At 48.8% G+C, this 18,535-nt stretch overlaps 1 protein-coding gene across 1 annotated transcript; it reads right to left on the bottom strand.

The window, feature by feature from the left end:
• Positions 1-4,652: 4,652 nt before the first annotated feature.
• On the bottom strand, positions 4,653-8,919 carry ZNF503 (zinc finger protein 503). Its single transcript, XM_069019303.1, has 2 exons — positions 8,068-8,919; positions 4,653-6,953 (listed from the first exon to the last, which is right to left on the bottom strand). Exons 1-2 carry the CDS (start codon positions 8,374-8,376, stop codon positions 5,433-5,435), a joined length of 1,830 nt encoding a protein of 609 aa, XP_068875404.1. The 5' UTR covers positions 8,377-8,919; the 3' UTR covers positions 4,653-5,432.
• Between the last annotated feature and the right edge of the window lie 9,616 nt (positions 8,920-18,535).

The raw sequence follows: 18,535 nt of genomic DNA, 5'->3' as shown, positions 1-18,535 counted from the left end.
TTCCTCCCGGGAGCAGCTCCTCGCTCTTCCTCCCGGGAGCAGCTCCTCGCTCTTCCTCCCGGGAGCAGCTCCTCTTCCGCCGGGCAGCTGCGCGTAACGTGCCCGCCTGGGCCTCCGCGTAAAGCGTGCCCGCTCTGGCCTGCGCCTCAGGAGAGCAGTAACGTTTGTTATTAACTGGAACGTGAACCTGAAACGATGGAGGGGGAGGGGAGATATTTTTGTGCTTCCATTGGTCGTGGTAGTTTGGGAACGAGGAATGTGCCTGCTCGTCTTCTTGTCCCATCCCACAGAAGTGGTTTGGATCGAATAGCACGCGCTTTACAAAATAAGGCAGGAAAGATGAACCATTTATACACACACACACGCAAAATCCCACATGTTCTTACCGCGATAGCCTAAGAGCGGTAATCTAATTTTGTTCTCTTTCAAACTGTTTCAAGGCATATATGTGTGTGTGTATATATATGTGTATATATATCCTCCAGGTTTCAGTGGGCGTCCTTCTGCTGCTCTGTTATCATTATTTCTTGCCTTGATGTGACGTTGAAGACAGATGACAGCATTGTCAGGTTGTCTTTAATTCATTTGAAGATTAAAAAAAAATACACACACAAGGCTTCTTACAATATTCAAAGCCTGAACGGAGTCACTTTTTTTCACGTAGGGAATGGGGGGCTGGGAACAGGGGGGAGTAGTTGATGAATTTCAGACACGAAGAGAGAACAAAGTCTGTGCATCGCTGTGCGTGCACACACGCACAGAGCAAGCAGCCAGAGGTGGGATTTTTGCAACAGCAGCACCTGGTTGATGTTGATGGAGAAATATCCAGCATTAGGACAGTCTTTTCGCATTTGTGCACAAGCTCAAATGTATAATCTGCTCAAATTTCAACCACGTCTCTGCTGCCAAAGCATTCCACCTCCGAAGAGGTGAGAGCAGAGAGACTCAGGGTCCGTCTTTTTTCTTCTGACACCTCTGTGCTTCATTGCAACAAAATTTTACCTTAAAAAAAGAAAAGGTAGTCTGCCCCGAATTTTTCAGGAGTGAGCTGAGAAAGAGATTTAGCAGGGATTAGACACCTCTGATCAGAACTGGTTGCTTGCCTACTTCAGGTCTGTTCATGAAGCAGTGTGGGCTGTGCTTCATGGTGCAGAAAGAATCAGGGGTGGTGGGGTGTCTCAACATGGGGTTAGAAATGTCCGAAATTACACCCAAAAATCTGTATAGAAAGGTAGCTCCAGCGATTTTCCACTTCAGATTCGTTCCTTAAAAAAAAAAACAAACAAAAAAACAAAACCAACCAATCAAAACCCGAAAAACAACAAAAGAAAACACACAAACAAAATTAGGGAAAAAAACCCCCAACAACAACAACAACAAAAAACCAACAAAAAACCCCAAACCCAAAAAACAACGACCACAAAAAACCCCTAAAATGTGGTCTGTTGAAAGCCTGTCATGAGAGCCAACAGTATTAAAGCAAGGCAGCATTGCACTACATCTTTTCTAAGTATGGAAGAATGAAGTTTGATCAATGTTTTTATAGAACAGGAATGCACATTTACTTTTGTTTCAGAAAGTTTGGGTCTTTTCCCAAAAGGCTTCCCTTTGCCTGGCTGATTTCGACTGTAGGTGTGGGTAGATCACTACAAACCTCGGATTACAGAGAGGAGGGTCAGTCCCAGTCACAGCACTGCGTGTACCTTGCTGGCTGTTCTGAGGGTGGTTAAAAGGTGGTGAATGGGTAGCGGGTGACTTTCGGTCTTAGAAAATGGAGTTTCTTATCACCGAGGGAAATCTTGCTGTAATAAAGGTATCCTTGTATTTTAGTTCTAGCATACATTTTGCATTCTAAAACCAGGCAAGCATATGTACGTGCACGTGTTTGGTGTGGGCTTGTGCACATAAGCCAGGACACATATGCCCGTCTAAGCTCAGAGATATTACAGAGACTCCTTTGCTGTCTTTGGTGTTTTATTGTTTCATAAAACTACCTTAATTACATTTCCCCATAGATAAGATAAACAGGACCCTTCTTTTCTAAGCATAGCTTATCAGAAGTATTTTGTCGAAGTGGCATCCAGAGTAAGCTTTTGGGAGCGGATGGAAATGCATTAATTTTTATTTTGGTTCTTCAGTTGCACTTAGCATCTGACAAGAGTTGATTTAAATATTACATGAGTTTTTCTTTAATGTTCAAAAAAGATTTGTGAGAAAGACAAAACTGTTTAATTTAAACTAATGTATGCCTGACTCTGGTCAGATTGATCACAGTTTCGGGTTTTGATGGGTTTTGCCCTTCTGTTGCTTGTCCTCTCAAGCTGGTTTTTCACTGTGAAATTATTTTAGTTCGGTGGCATGGACCAGCGGCTGCTGTCAAATCCACAACCCATCCAGTTAGTAAGAATGGGAGGGGGAGTGGTGAGGAATAACAAATGCAGTCCTTTTACCTAAAAACATTAATGTCCATAAGTCAATCTCTATTAGAAAAAAAGGCGAATTTCATACATTAATATCAAAATCGTAGGTGGCACTTGCCAGGTCATATACTTAACAAGCCTGGAAGAGAGACCTACTTATCACCACTCTACATATAAAAGAAGGTGTTTTAATTTTTCTTTAATCCCGGGGACAGTATCTGAGCAAAACAGTAATAATAGCATTAAGCGTTCATTTCACCACTTGCATCAGCAATCTTTGTGTGTAACTTTTCAGAGCTGAAATCCTCAAAACTGCAGTTCGGGTTCCAGGACACAAATGCCTCCCTCGCTCTTTTTAAATCGCCCCTGAAACACCTGATGGGCGATGGGGCTTGGCTAGCAAAGTCTGAGCTGCAGCTGTTGAAGAGCCATAATTGTAAAACACAGGAGCAAGAGAGGAACGTGGCGATAGTGGTGCGTTTTAATCGCGGCAAAACTGTAATTGTTGCTTGCACACCCAGATGGAGCCTGAAATGTAATTTTCCTCAAATTAAGAGCAGTTAAAATAGCGAAGCGGGCAGGCAGTCTGGCCGGGCTGCAGGAGAGGGCGGGGGGCGTGCGGCGTAGAGAGAGGACTGCGAGCTTGTTCTGCCTTTCCCGGGCTCGCTGGATGAATCCTCCGCCAACATCGCCCCCGACCCGAGAAGCCCTTCTTTCGATTAATTGCTGTGCTTGTATCCGCTTCTTATTTTATTACTTAAGTTTACTTGGTGCAGTCAACAGCACTGCCCTCTCCTCCCTTTCTCTAACTCATCAGTTCATAACGAGAGCTCGTTTTACATTCCCTAAAGCAGAGATACGCAGAGGTGCCTTTCCCATTTATGGCGGGTGGGGGGGAGTACATTTGGTTAAAGCGCAAAGCATTTCCAGTGCCGCTTTCGGACAGCGTGCCAAAAGAGCCGCAGCGCGGCCCAGCACCGGCCTCCCGTGTGTGTGTCCCGGCCGGGCCGCGGGTCCGGCCCGGCCCCAGCGAGCGAGCCGTGCGGGACGGCCGGGCGGCCGCTGGAGCTTCAGTAGCTTGCTGCTTTTCTCGCCTTTGCACATTAACGCTAACTTCCACTAATTATCTGGGGTAAATGTATTAGACTAATTAGCATCTGGGCACCACGGGAAACTCTGAACAGTAATTATATTGTGGAGGGCTCCAGAACGAGGGAGAAAACCCAGTGATTTGTCAAGCAAAGTCGCCGCTTGCAACTTTGCCCCCCGCCAGCGCATCGCGCTGGGGCCGGGGCGAGGGCGGCCGGGAGCGGGGGGAGCGGGGCCGAGCGAGGGGCAGCAGGTACTCGGCTCCGCCTGAGCCGCTGCCTGCAAGCGCCTGGCAGACCGCGGGGCAAAGCCCTTCGCTGGCACTGCTGTTATACACTTGGGCATCGCTTTTCCGACTATCTCGGCGGCACCGAGAGTTTCCGCAGTTTCGGTAGCTGCTCCGGCTTTTCCGTCGCAGCCCCCGCTCCTACCTGAATGCAGGACGACGAGCCGGAGCTGGGCGGTGGCCCTTGGGCGCTAGGAAACCCGGGCTGGGGAGGCAGAGACGCGGCGCAGGCGGGGGCAGCCCCTCTCGGTATCACGTCGAGTTTGGCACTGCACTTCAGCAAAGAGCAAACTCAGCCCAAATAACGGATGGCTTTTTTTTTTTTTTTTTCCTCCGTCCCTTCTTTTTTAAAAGAAAATTAGTTTTCAGAGCTGTCCGTTTTTTGTTTTGTTTTTTTTTTTTTTTAACATGATGATCTTTTGTGCTGCGGTGCGAACTGAAGAAAGAAATTGAAAATAACTGGATGAGCTCAAACAGCGCTTCCCTAATTACTTCTGAACTTCTCATTTAGAAAGAGATGAATAGTAATACATTACATTGTAAAAAAAAAAGCTTTCGGACAATCATCTTACACTTTTACGAAACAGTCTTGCCTTCCCCATTTCTTTCTAAAGAAAGAATGAAGTCTTCTATCTGAAAACTAGTTTTAAAAAACAGGTATTTCACAGTAAAAACATTTTCTTAAAAAGTTTAACGTCTTTAAGAAAGGGAAAGAGATTTAAGTGACTCTCAGTTTTCCTATTTCGTGCCAACAAATTCTACTGAAAAGAAAAAAAACCCAACTCTGACTGATTATTTTTTACGAGAGCCCTGGGGTTACAATAAAAAAAAAAAACTTTGGGTTTTGGTTTTGTTGGTTTTTTTTTTTTTTTAATTTTTAATTAAAATTGAATAAACGCTTAAGGAGAAATTAGCAGTCACCTCCATCCAAGACCTACTCGGGGTTTTATAACAGAATCAAAGCGTATTTAAAAAAAAAAGTAAAACCTTTTAATACATCAAATATACGGAATTTTAATCTTTAAAGCGATACATTGTCTATTTTAGTACATGACGTAAACCTTACTTAACCCTTTTTACAGGGTGGACTTAAAAATTAAAAATAGTTAAGTGTTCCTTTTAAAGAACAAAATAAGGCAAATGAGGTTTTTGGAATAGAATTGTTTTTGTTTTTCTTCCAGAATACATACAAAAAAATACCAATTCTCTTTCAAGGGTATACACCTTAAAAATAATTGCAATTTGAAATTATAACTGACAAATTGCGAGTTGTTTTTTAGTAACAAACATGCATGTAAATTTTTTTGTTTCAATGAGACATTAAATAAGAACGTACAATACAATCATAGCAATTTCAAAGTAACATTAAAGAGAAGACCTCTATCTTTTTATTTATATTCTACAATGGGTGTTCCACTTTTACCTATTGAGCTCAGTTTAGTAATGCACTTTATGATTCGTTGTCCCGCTTGAAGCTAACATAAATAAATACAGTGCTCATGGATCCAGTCCTCAAATGAACACTATTTTATAAAAAGTCAGATTTTTTTTTCTTTCCAACTTTTATAAAGTTTTGCAGGGCTTCCTTCCCTTACCGCTAGACTTTGTGTTGTGTGTCAAAGCCCCACTGCCTGCACTCACTGGTACCCCAGGGCCGAGGCTGTGGTGAGTCTCTGCCCATAGAGTGCGTAAGGGGAGTAGTAGGGTCCGGTGGCAGCGGGCACGGGCACGGGGGCCCCGGGGGTGGGCAGGGGGCTCTTGGAGTAGGGGTGGTAGCGGCTGCCGAGTCCCAGCGCGTGGTGCGGGCTGCGCAAGGCCAGCGTGCCCGGGCTGCCCGGGGCGCCCGTCGTGGGGATGTGCATGTGGCACGCCATGGCTGCAGCCGCTGCGCTGGCCAGCGAGGAGGAGCTGGGGTAGCTGGAGAGGAGTTTATCGGTGCCCGGGAAGGCAGTATGGGTCCGCAAATGGCTAAGCAGCTCCTCCGAGGTGGCAAAGCGCTTGTCGCAGGGTCCGTTGGCCGACACCCAGTTGCAGATGTGTGGCTGGGGGTCATTGGGGAGCATGAAGCCGTAGGGGTACAAAGGGTGGCCGGCTAGCGAGGGCGGCGTGGCCCCGGTCAGCGAGGAGTGGACGCTGTGCAAAGGGTGGGTGGGGTAGACGAGGGGGTATCCGGACTTGAGGGCTTGGTCGTGGGCACAGGAGGCTCCGGCGGCGCCTGCCAGGTGGCTAGCGCAGTGGTAGCTCAGGCAGTAGGGGTCTCGGCACAGGCTCGCCGTCATCACCGACGGCGGCGACGCGCCCGCCAGCGGGCTCGACCCCGTCGGCTTGCTGCAGCCCAGGCTGCTGGCGGCGGCCAGCTGGGCCCCCACCAGGCTGGAGGATTTGGTGGGGTCCAGAGCCACTCCGTGCGGCAAGAACTGTGGCGGGTAGCCGGCGTAGGCTCCAGCCAGCGTCCCCGGGTAGCTCATGCCCGCCGGGGGCAGGGGGAAAACGGTCTGGCCCGGCTTGTAGGGGGAGACGGGGGCCACGAGGCCGGAGCCCAGAACGGAGGTGGAGGAGGTGGCGGTGGTACTGCTGCAGGAGGAGGCGGAGTCCGATGCGATGGGCTTGGAGCCCGGCGTGCTCTCCTGGTGCTGGTTGACCTCCACGTTAATCCCGGCACAGCTCACGCTAATCCGGCTGTGGCTGATGCTGGTGGTGCCCGGGCCTCCCTCCGAGCCGGCGCTGCCGCTCTTTCCGCAGCCCTCCGAGTCCTTCTTGTCCTCCCCGCCTTTTCCCTCGGCCGGCAGCAGCCCGGGCGAGCAGGCGGAGGCGCTGGAGTTGGGGCTGCCTGTCCTTGGGGTGAACGGCTGGCAGGTGGCGCTCGGCACCCGGAATCCCGACTTCTCCCCGGCCGCGACCCCCGCGGCGGGGGCGCCCGCGCAGCCCGCCGCCCCCGGCTCCTTCTTCTCGGCGCCCGGCTTGGAGTACGGCTTGAAGCTCGACTTGTCCTCCACGCCGATGTCGCTGAGCTTCAAGGGGCCCGACTTGGAGTCCTTGTCGCCTCCGGAGCCATTGGAGGTGACCGAGGAGAGTTTGGAGGAAGGGGACGGGTCCGGCTTCCCTATCTGCGAGCAAGTTTGTGCCAAAAGGGCCAAGGGGCTCTTCTTTGCATCCAGCTGTGGAAATCAGAAGGACACACAAAGAGATTTAATCGGGGTCTGAGAAAACCCTCGGTGCATACATAGGACTCTTGTCCCGTAGTTTTTTGCAGAGTACAGCCTGGAAGTAACGAACAGTTTGTGCGCATTCATCAACTTGACAGCCCCCTCCCCTGAATGCACCATTTTCCATAAAGCCTTTAAAAAGGGCTGGGGATTTTCGTATCCCTGCGAGCCGGCCGCGGCCGCCTTCAACGCCCCCAGCCTCCCCGGCAGCGGCCCGGGCAGCGCGGAGCTCGGCGTCTCGGCGTCGCTCGGGCCGTGCTGGCGCGCAAACCCGCCCGTGAACTATAGCGACTGCAGCATTTCTGCACCCTGACTGGTGGCACTATTTATAAACAGAGCCCGAGTTAGCCGGCGAGCAGGGCTCCCCGGGAGAAGGGTGTCCTCGCTCCACGGAGACCTTAACGAAATCATTCATTCCCACGGACACACCCTTCCCACCACCCGCTCCGTTTCGAGTTTCGGTCCCGCAAACAGCGAGCTATGCCGAAAGGGACCGGCAACCTCGACAGAGCAGAAAGGGGACTAAAAGCCCTCCCCCCCCCGAAGTACAGATCCGTGTCGGTACTTGAAAGGAATCGGTCGGGGAGCCGAAATAGTTATCCTGCCGCACCCACATTTGAGCTTGTCGCTTTCCGCGTCGTGCCGTCCCGTCCCGTGTCTGTCCCCCCCCACCCCAAAACGCTCCCTGCAAAAGCAAGGTTGTTTGGCACTCGGAACGCTGCTTATTTGCGTGGCCGGATCGTGACCCCAGCATGGATCGGTTCCTTCCACTCAACCCTCCTCTCAAAAAAAAAAAAAAACCCAAAGCAAAAAAAAAAGCAAAAAAAGCGCTCAAAATAGCAAAAAGAAAATATTAATTTACATAGGAACTAGAAATTATCCCAGTAAACACGGAAACAATACCCAGGAGCGGTTCCTCTCACTAACTCGAGATCAAAAGAAGCCCCTGTCCCGGTATAAATGCATTTCAAAGCGCAGGAAAGTGCCGAGGGCGGCTGGCGGAGCCGCCATGCACAGCCAGCGCCCGGGCAGGGACGGGAGAAAGCGACGGGGGCCGGGTCCTTACCTCAATGGGGCTGACGGGCGTGGAGGGTAAAGGCTGCAGGTATTCAGGGTGTAAAATGTGTCCAGTCCGCGCCGTGAGCATTTTCAAGACTTTGATGGGAAGGCGGTTGGCTTGGCGTAGCGGGTCCGAGGGGGGGACGGCGTGGAAGCAGGGCTTGGCGGCGGCGCTGCTGCCGTTATTCCCAGCGTGCCCGTTCGGCCCGGCGAGGTCGGCGGCGCTGCGGCTGCGGCGGGGGCTGCCTCCGGGCTCGCTGAGGCTGCTGCTGCGCTTACTACTTCTTATAGCAGAAAGCGAGGGCGATGTGATCATGACCCAAAACCTCGCATGAAAACTGGGGCAAGTGGCGCCGCTCGCACTCGGAAACGCTCGCTCGCTTTCTGCGGGCGAGAAAGGAAAAAAGCCACACGCCCCCCGAGCAGAAAAACAAACATACAATGTCCCGTGGCTCTCTCTGGCGGGGAGGGCGTGGGTGGAGAGGGGGAGGGAAAGGGGGAGCCGGCCGGAGAGAAAGAGGAGGAAAAAAAGCCGAGTAATCCTTGGGCTGTGCTGGGGGCGGGGGTGGGGGCTGCGAGCGTGTGCCGCGATCCCCCTCGGCCGCTCTCAGCTCCCCCGGCTGGCGCGGCGCGGAGCGCTCGCCTCCGCCGCTCAGCTGTGATGCGAGCCGCTGCCCATCCAGCCCGGGATCTGGCAAAGAAACTCACTTCAAAAGCAGCTGAATTAGTCTGAGATTAAAGCCTTTGCCGCCTTCCAATCAAATGGGACCCCGAGGTGATTGGAGGGTCAAGGGGATGTGACGTTCCCTTTTCTGGGGCTTTTTTTTCTCCGTTTTTAATGGTCTCTCGCTCTTTTTTTTTTTTTTTCCCCCCTTCCCTTTCTCGTCCGCCTTCCCTCTCCCCTCCCCTCCTTCCTTGTTTTCGCTGCTAGGATGGGATGGGCGTTAATTCTATGTTTCACATCACGCGCTGCGAACGTTTTTCTTCCTCCGCAGCCAGCGCGGCTCGCGCGGCAGCGGCGGAGCGGCCGCGGGGCTGGGGGCGCCGCGCCTGCCGGGGGGCGGCCGCGGGCTCCGCCGCCCTCCCCCCGCCCGCCCCCGCCGCTCGCACACCGCCCCGAGCACGACCTGCCGCCCGCCACGCACGGCGCTCACGGGCCCGGCCCGCGCTCCCCCTCCCCGGGGTCGGCCCGCCGGGACCGCTCCGGAGCCGCCGCTGCGCCGCGTCCCCTCCGAGACCCGCGGAAGGGCGCGGGGAGCTTTTCCCGCCCCTCCCGCCTCACAGCGCGGGGGAGGCTCGGACGAGAACCTGCAGAGCGGCGGCCTGCACGTCGCCGGCGGCAGCGGGCGGGAGCCGGGGCGCTGCAGCGCGGCTTGCGGCGGCGCGGGGAGCGCGGCGGGATTGGGGGAGGTCGTCACACGCGGGGCTGTCACGCACAGCCCGCCGCCGCCTTTCGGGACTCTCCGCCCCGCCGTCAATTGTCAGTGCTCCCCAACCGCAATCAATCAGTTATTTGTCAGCCCCTGTCAATCCGCCCTTGATTTATGTCAGCTTTTGTTGCTGATTACAAGCCTGGTGTGACTTGAAGGGGGAAGGAGAGAGAGAGAGAGGGAGGAAGGAAAACAGAGGGAGAGACGGGTTCCTCGGGAGAAAAAGCCTTTTAATTTTCGGAATAAATCCTTGGAGTAAACTGGATTTGTTTGCCAGGACCCGGTAGCCCTCCCCAGCCCCTCATCGCCCTGTCGGGGAGGGCTGATGGGCTCCTCTTCCCCTTACCTCTTGGTCCTCTTCGAAAGTGTCCTTCGTCCCTGCACCCGCCGGGCTGAACCGGTCGCCGGCAGCGGGGGCCTGGGGAGGCGGCCCCTCGCCCTAACGGGAGTACTGGTTCGCCATTTATGTGTTTGATTTTCAGCTAGGCTGTGTTGGGAGCCTTGTGGGTATACACACGGTATCCACCCGGGCGTTACATACGTCCTGCTTTGTGTCTGTGCGCTCCCGAAGGGTTCCGAGTCCTCTGCCCTCAACCCCATTTTTACCGGTGCCGGCGGATGCCCCGAGAGGAATCCGCAGCCCTTCAAGGCGCTGGATTGCCTTTTTCTTTTCTCTTTGTACTTTGCTTCCCACTATCCCCCCACCTCCTCATCCCATAACATTTTTTCACAGGCAAAATGTGTTAATCAATCTTTTACTTTTGTTTCCGGATCTGACATGGTGGCCCACACAATCTACAACATTAACAAAAAGGTCACTTAGAGATAAAACACGTTTGACAAGTGAAGAACAAGGCAAGTGCTTTAGGGGTCGCGTCCAATTCCTGACCTGGACTCCAACCAGAACAGGCGCTGATCCTGGAAGGGTTGGACGAGAGGAAGGACTTTCACTTTCTCACGTTTAGATCTGCTGAACCAAGTCCTTTTTCTTCCCTTGAAACACCGATCTGCCCCAGTCCCTAAACAGATGTGTCAGATAGTCTTTAATGACCTGCTCTTCTTACGAGGTATATGTAAGGCAGGTTTTCCTCGCTATCCCCCCCCTTCCCCCGCCCCCGCCAAGCGGTACCCTTTAAATCTTGCAGCGCAGTAAGTATATCTGCTGTATTTTATTTAAACCACTTTACTCTTTTACTATAGTGCATAGAGTAGGCTAAATATGCGGGGTTCCTCTAGCTTCAATAAAGATGCGATTAATTTTAACAAACCTCCTAATTTCTATATTTTCTCTGAAAGATAAGGTTTATTGGCACAACTTCTCAGTGGAGAGTCATAAACGTACTTTCATTTTGCAATCACCGCGGTATCTTGCAAGACAGTCAAAATTAAAAGACGGGGGGAGGAGGTAGAGACAGAATCTTGCATAAACCCCACGATATTGCAATAGGACTGACAAGACCCACAACTTGCCCTCAAGGAACTCCCCCCCCCCCTTCCTTTATCTAGAGTGGAAGTGACTTGAATCTGCCCCAGGTTTTCCCCCAGTTCTTTCTTTTGTTGTCAAGTCCAATTGATAAATGGAGTGCAGTAAAACTCTGGAAGAAAAAAAAAAAAAAAAAGCTGAAACCTTCATTTGTGTTCATTTGCATTAAAGTGCTTGGAACAGCTGTTTTCCTTACAGGACCGGGGAGACTCCTATCTGTTTTCTCGTTGTATTTATCCTGCCTCCCAGGGTGAAAGACTAAAGATTAATTGTCTTAAGGTAGAGTCAGCTGTGGGAAGGTTCTCCCTCCCCATTTTTCCTCCCCTCTCTCTTTTCTTGTGGAGGTGAGGGTGATTTCGGGAAAGGGTTGTTTTACTTGTAAGCCAGGGAAGCAAAGGCGATAGCCGGTACGTGTATAAAACAGGCAGCGCACCGACGGGAAAAGCGGGGGACGGAGCGGGGGGAACAGCACGAACCCCGATCTTTCTGGCTGAAGTAGAAGCATCAGAGGGTAATTTAATTAGCAACTTCAGAGGACTGCTTTTTCATTCGCTTTTTTTTTTTTTTTTCCACTCAGCCTTTGAAATGAGATTTAAATCGCACTCAGTACTGTAAACTTTTTTATGTAGAACCTTGTAAAAAAATCAGCCCCAAGACATCTCCTCCCCTTTGCGCCCTCCAAAGCATTTTTGAGCTATGAGAGCTTATTCACTGCGCTTAACACACGCGGAAAACGATTCCCAATGAGGGGCTCGGAGTTAGGATGCACACGCTTAGGATCGCGGGCGGGCGGCGGGGCTGCAGCTTGAAAGCGGTGCGGAGTTTGTGATTTGCCTGCTGCGGGCTCCTTTCCTCTCTTGAGCCGAGGAAGAGGGATTCTGTCCTGCTCGTTACCTTCGCGAGGGATTCTTGTTTAATGAGTCCGTGCAGACGGTTTGCTGTTTGGCATTTACTTGTGTAGTCTTGTTGAAGTTTTGGTGGCTGTTGCTTTCATTCCTTTGAAAAAAAAATTCCAAGGGTTGGAACCCGTCTTCCTCCTCTTACAAAGGAAAACTGTAACTTAAAAAAAAAAGGAGAGCAAAGGAGGAATTAATTAACAAGTGCCAGTCCACACTTTCCTTTACCTACCAGCTATTGGCAAGCATGTCAAGTCGATTTTATTTGCACACAATGGAAATGATTTATTTTCTCTTAAAAAGGAGTGGGCTGGCAGATATTTGAGGAGTAGAGGAGAACGAGAGCGAGAGAGGAAAAAAAGTTTGAAAATGCCTTGAACTATTCACTGTCGAGATGGCTAATCAGTATTGAGGCTCGAGGGCACTCGGGCAGCTTTTCAATGCGGTTTTCCTTTCATCTCAAGCTGGATGGAGGCGCTCAATTAAAAGCCTATCAGTTTGTAAGTAAATCAACGCCTATCAAAGTTGTCACATCAAACAAAACGATTATTATTGCAGCCCGCCTCCCCTATTAATCTCCCTCTAAAATAATCCGCTTGACAGGTCAGGCTGGCGAGCTGCAAACCCTGGTCAGGATCACCCAAAAAACCCGGACTGACTATTTTTCCCTCGGGAGAGGGAACTGCAGAAACCTCGACACCAGTGTGCCTACTCTGCGAGCTTGCTCTCTTGCCATTTAAGTGTCAGCTTCTGTAGATCATGTTGGAAAAGGGCATTTAGTCTTTTAAACGGAACAGCAACAACCCTACAGGCCCTTTAGTTTAGCATGTTTGTTTTTTTCTTTCTCCCCCTTTTCTTTTCTATCGTTTCGAACAAGATTAAGATTTTAATTAGCAGACGCATAGTTGCTGAGTTGTGTCTGGGTTGTGTTTCTATGCGTAACACAATTCAGTTACCTGTCTGTCCATCCGGTGCGTCAAGTTCATTTCCTTTGATAGTACTTGCATTTCACTATCTACCCCAATGTTTTTATTAAGATATACATTGCAATGCATTTTTGTAGATGGTGCATCTTCTTATCCCCCCGACCCCCTTTTTTTTTTTTCTTCACAAGAATGATAGTACTTCGTATAAGAAGATAAGAAATGTGATGGGTTATCAGAAATACACCACCACGAACTCGTACGTTTGGGGAGAGACTCTTTCCCCCCCCCCCCCCTTTTCTTTTTTTTTTTTTTTTTTAATGCGAGACTGCATGTGCTCAGCTAATAACTGATGCATCTGCCCAGGTATCCAGCAGAGGTGTGGGGTATTTATTCCAGAATGTTATTAAAGCAAATAGTTTGAAAGCTTGCCAACATAAAGTAAGATTTCCAAACCTCTCCCCTGTTCATATAGTACCTGAAAATATTTACCCTTATGATTGTAATTACTTTCCTAACACATAGAAGCAATATATATTTTACTCTGCATGAGATGCAGGTAATCGTTTTATAAGCGGTGATAATTTCAGAGCCATCTTCAAAATAATAGTCACGTTTAAGCGAACGTGAATTTTAGTAGTCAGTGGTATTTTTACTAAACGAGCAGAAAATCACTTTTGTTTGCTTGTTTGGCTGGTTGCTTACTGCTTTCGGAAATACACCTTCACCTAGAATGTTTTCAAATGCGTTTGTCTAATTTTGTTCCTTTTGTTACACCGAGATAAGGAAGAGATTAATGCACCTAATAATAAAAAAAAAACCCACCCCAACCTTTCTCTTTTTAGCCCTTTGACAGATTTCCCTCTTGACATTGTTTCATGTGTGAGTGTGAAAATTTTTACTCCCTTGTCGAAACCCGTTTGCCAACAGCTATTTTCCAAATCTACCCTCTTTTATGTTTAAGGTGTTTCTTATGCAAACAGCTGTTATTTAAAATACGCCTTAAGGTAACTTTCTAGAGGGAGAGGGAGAGAGCAAGTCAAATGATTGCAATGACACGAGCAAGACTGGGTATGTTTCCTGTTAAGTGCATGGAGATTTTTAGTGTCATTTCACGTTCTTAAATGTACTACGACTAAAATGATCGAGCCCAAAGCGAGTGAACACGTTTCCTAATTTGTACATAAGTAACGTGAATTGGTATTTGGTGTCTAGATTCTAAGAGTGAAAAAAAAAAAAAAAATCTTGTAGCTTTTCTAACACCTTGGTCTGATCATTCCATCTCAGCAATCATAAAGGCATCTTTGTGTTTATCTTCTGCGAAAGCCTGGAGGCTACGGGAGAGAATTGTACCAACTAAGCACATATTTGGTTACAGTAATCCCTCAGAAATTAACCATGGCACACAATGGAGGCGATCTCCAGCTTCCTCACTCAGATTCCAAATGTAGAGAGTGTTTATTGACAACTTTGTTATGGAAACTGTGCAGATCAACCAGATGTGTCTTCAGCAGGGAGGTACAGTGTAGGAACAGCATCTTTTGAGATATGAAGAAGAGTTTTAAGGATATGGCTGGAAAAGGCATTGGAACCCCAATAATTAACCTTGTCTAAACACCCAAATGACAAATGAACAATGATCCTGAACTCAGTTACACGACAGCTATGTTTGGCAGGGGCAGGAAGAAGCATGCAATATATCTTAGCTATTTTCTTGAAACAGTCTAGGTCCACGATCCCAAAAGGTTAAAATAATCTTAATTTTTAATAACTATTAGCTTGTTTTCAGTTATCCCTAATGATGCATTTAGGTCTCCTCTAATCCCTACTGCTTCCATTTTTAGCTTTTTACACTAAAATTAATTCCACCTAAAGTACATTTTTCATTTTGTACTGTACTAGCGACGTGCAAATAATTTACATCAGCGTTCATCAGGACGGTCCTGAAGTGATGGATCATTTTGTTGAGTTGCAGTAAAAGTGCAGAATGATCTATAATGATGTAATATATACATTAAAAGGGTGTCTGGATGATCAGAGTTTTGCTAAAAATGTAAAAGGGCTTTTTGATTGATAACAGGGTTGCTGTTTTTCTGCAAAGGCTGTCACAGGCTGACACAATGCTTGAGTTATTAGGGCAGAGAAGGGCAACCATAAATTTCCAACGTCAGGCAAAAACTCTCTTTATTGTCTATATGATGGATGGGCCTCCGTACTAGACACCAAATACTTCGTATCACCCTTAAATGGGAACACATTTTTCGTGGCCATAATTCATGTTTTTTAAATAGAAAGTTTGAAATGCCTGCCTATATTTCACAATCCTGACATATTTATGAATCACTCCCTGCATGCAAATATAATTATTTAAAGCACTGAGGTGACATATGGGTTAGAAATGTACCAAATGCTGTTAGTGGAGTGATTTTTTTTAATTCCCTAAATTGAACACCATAGAAAACTCTGCCTGTCTGTTCAGATCAATAAAGTCGAAGGTGAAGTTTTACTGATTTTGTCAGTGCCACATACAGATATTCGGTTTTGATTAGGTGAAGCTGACAAAAAGGGAGTCTTTTTGCAATTACCATTAGGTTAATGAAAGTAACACTCATCTTTTTCCTGGCACCCCACGCAGACATACGCGTTTTCCCCCTTTTCTTTTCGGGCGATGAACTAGCCGGAGGTAGATTTGACAGCCTTTTTTTGTTTTTTTGGTGTTTTTCTTCCGTATTTATTTTCCGTCCAGCTGCGCTCGTCTCGGAGGGAGTGCCGGTGTGCCGGCGGGAGAGGGGGCTGATGAGAGCGGGCTCGGCCGCCCGGCGGTCGGGCAGGGCGGCCAGCGCTCTCCCGGCCCTCCTCGCCCCCGCCCCGTCGCGGCGGCCGCGGACCCGCCCGTCTCTCGCCGCTCCCCCGGCTGTCCGCGGCAGCGCGGGGCCGGCGGCGGGGCTGCCGCTGCCCGGCACGGCGCGGGGGTACCTGCCCGCTCAGGTGGCGGGCCCGGGGCTAGCACACCAGCAGCGCAGGGCAGGCGGCTGCTCCGCTGCTGGTTTGCTTTAGCTGATTACGGGGAAAGTCATTCCACCCTCTCGGCGGGGAGACCCGAGCAGCAACGCCCACGGCACGGCGGGGCCGCCGCCCAGAGCCGCGGAGCAGCGCCGCGGCCACCGACACTTCCGCCGGGGCGGGCGGAGCCGCCCGTGTCCGCTCCTCCCGCCCGCCGGCTGCGCCCGCCCCCCGCCGCGGGCAGAGCGGGGCCGGCGGGACGGGCCCGGCCCTTCGCGGGGACTGCGGGAGGGAACCGGCGCGGGGCCGGCGCTGGGCGGGGGCACTCGCGGGTGCTCCCGCGTCTCTTCGCGGCGCCCCACCGCAGCCTTTGGTCGAGCTCCTCCTGCCTCGGGCGGCTGTGCCCGCAGACCGGGAGCTGCTTACTCAGCCTCAAGGTCTGACCCGTAACGTACACCTTTGTGTTTAATTAATTGGAACTCATGTTATTTTCAGTAGAGCTCGAGGGATGTGAACATCAAAACCACAGAGTATATTGAGTATTTTTTTCCCGTGGACTTGCGTGTGAATGTGTAAAATATTTGCACTAGTCCAAACTTTCTGTAGCAGGCTGACTCTTTGCCCATAAAATGTTAAATCAACCATGACCAGACTCATTTTCCCATGTCAGCCAAGAGGACTCTGTAAATCAACACATTAGGGCTTCACTGTGTAGGAGCTGCGTGTGCTTCATGCAAAATGGCCCTGACAGTCGCTCTCTTGGTGCTGTGGTTGTCAGCCTGTGGCTGACTGCAGAATTGTCAGGTAGCAGCAGGAAACCTTGCAGGTAGAGTGCAAAATCATTGGCGATGCAACATGCAAGAGTCTGACAACTGGCACAACAGAAGGAAATTATATGGGTTGCTTTACCTTTTGATGTGATTGTGTTTTTAAGACTCATAGATGTTTTGCAAAGCCTGTTGCAGCAGCCTGAACTGCTGGAAGAGCCTGTGTCTGCCCTGAAGGCCTGCTTAGTTGTCTGTGAGCAGAGATGTTCTGCAGGCACTTCTTACCATCCCAAGATGGAACCCACTTAGAAGCTATTACAGAAAAGCTCATCTCAAGGTTATGACGGGGTGTGTGATAGCTCTACCTGGAAGGAAACGAACACGGTAGATAATACAGCTAAGAAAAAATAGCACTGGCCATGTGTAGTGGTGCCAAAATGACCAAGACAAACTCCATTCTTTGTTCAAGAAAAAGAATTAATCCCCCCAACTCTAAACAGTATGTGTTTTGTAAAAAGCCTCAGCCAGCCAGTCCTTATCTAAACCACTATCTCTGGGTAAGGGTTCAGATACTGGAAAGCTTATTTCTGGGTGCTAGTAGGTTGAAAGGAACAGGAGACATAATACAACATATAACAAAATAATATCACTCCTTACTACCACACAACAAATACCAGTAATTACACACATTGAATCAGATTAGATTCAGATATGAAGGTAAAGCTTTGTGCTATATTTCTTGAAAGGGGCCTCAGCCTAGAGAAATCATTATCCAGTGCTCCTTGCTGGATTGCCTCCCACTCAGAGGAGTGACCCAGCTATGACCCAGACTCGGAACACTTGTGTGTAAATTTAATTTTCAGCATTACATCATTTCAACTGGAGTCTTACCTCTTTGCTCATTGTTGTGCTATGTGGCTTACCTGGAGGTAAAGAAAGAAAAGATAGTAAGAAAACATGCCAAATATTAGAAAATATAAATTCAGCTTAAAAGTGTGCACACAGCCACTTCTATCCCGTGGTCAAGTGAGACAAAATGACTGAGCCACCAGTAAGGTGGGAGGAAAAACACTTACATGATTAGTTTAAAATCTTACAAGATATCAAAAGGAACTTTTGAGGGTTACTTATGAAGGTATAACACAAACTCTGCTTGCAAAATTCCCCATGTTTAAAAGAAAAGGCATTAGCCAAACAAGTGCCTGTAGCAGCATCTCTTCTTCATCAATACTCTCACCACCTGAACAATGAAAATTTGTTCTTCTAAATTCAATGTACTTTCTACGGAGGGTTTTGCATGTTTGCTGAGAATGATTAAGCACACGTGTTATTTCATCTAATTGTAATTTTTTATTTTTCATTAGCTGAGCAGAGTGTTCTACTTTATGTAGTTTCTTTCCCATAAGAAAACCCACCCCAAACAGATTTCTTTCTTCTTTGTCTACATCATTCACAGAAAGTTCATATCCTTAATGGATGACAAAGTAGGCAGTAGCGTAGGAGTGTGAAGAGACTTTTTCCCTGACCAGTTTCATTCAGGTATTCCCAGCTCTGATAAATGTACTACATTTAGTGTCATGGGTAGTGATTAAAGACACAAGTCCTTACAGTAAATAAGTCTGTTCAAGTAAACTTCTTAAACTGTGGCCACAGAAGAACAGAGACTGGACAGAGTTAGCGACACTTAACTTTCATTTCCATGTTTACCATTAACAGTGTTCAACTATATTTTGCAGCTCTGTATGTGTAGAACAGAGTCCTGGTATTTAGTTTTCAATTACAAAGAGTTGTAATCAGGATAAGACAGTAAATGCTTTAGTGCATTACCATGGCATAAAAATACAAGAACATAATCTCACCCTGCCTATAGAAAAGCTCTGACATTATGCAGTGTGGCTGGCTGTATAATAGCATAGTCAAATCAAGAGGATCATCTCATTCCTGTTTGAATGCCATGATTTCTTGTCAGAATT

This window comes from Aphelocoma coerulescens, chromosome 6, assembly GCF_041296385.1.
Source record: "Aphelocoma coerulescens isolate FSJ_1873_10779 chromosome 6, UR_Acoe_1.0, whole genome shotgun sequence".
In the NCBI taxonomy this organism is placed as follows: domain Eukaryota; kingdom Metazoa; phylum Chordata; class Aves; order Passeriformes; family Corvidae; genus Aphelocoma; species Aphelocoma coerulescens.
This window is presented reverse-complemented; position numbering and strand designations above follow the sequence as displayed.

What these genes read in the sequence shown, in the direction of transcription:
- ZNF503 (XM_069019303.1), bottom strand. Translation starts at nt 8,376, where the DNA reads ATGATCACATCGCCCTCGCTTTCTGCTATAAGAAGTAGTAAGCGCAGC. An exon ending in CGCCCGTCAGCCCCATTGAG is followed by an intron (nt 6,954 to 8,067) that starts GTAAGGACCCGG and finishes TGATTTCCACAG; the next exon opens with CTGGATGCAAAGAAGAGCCC.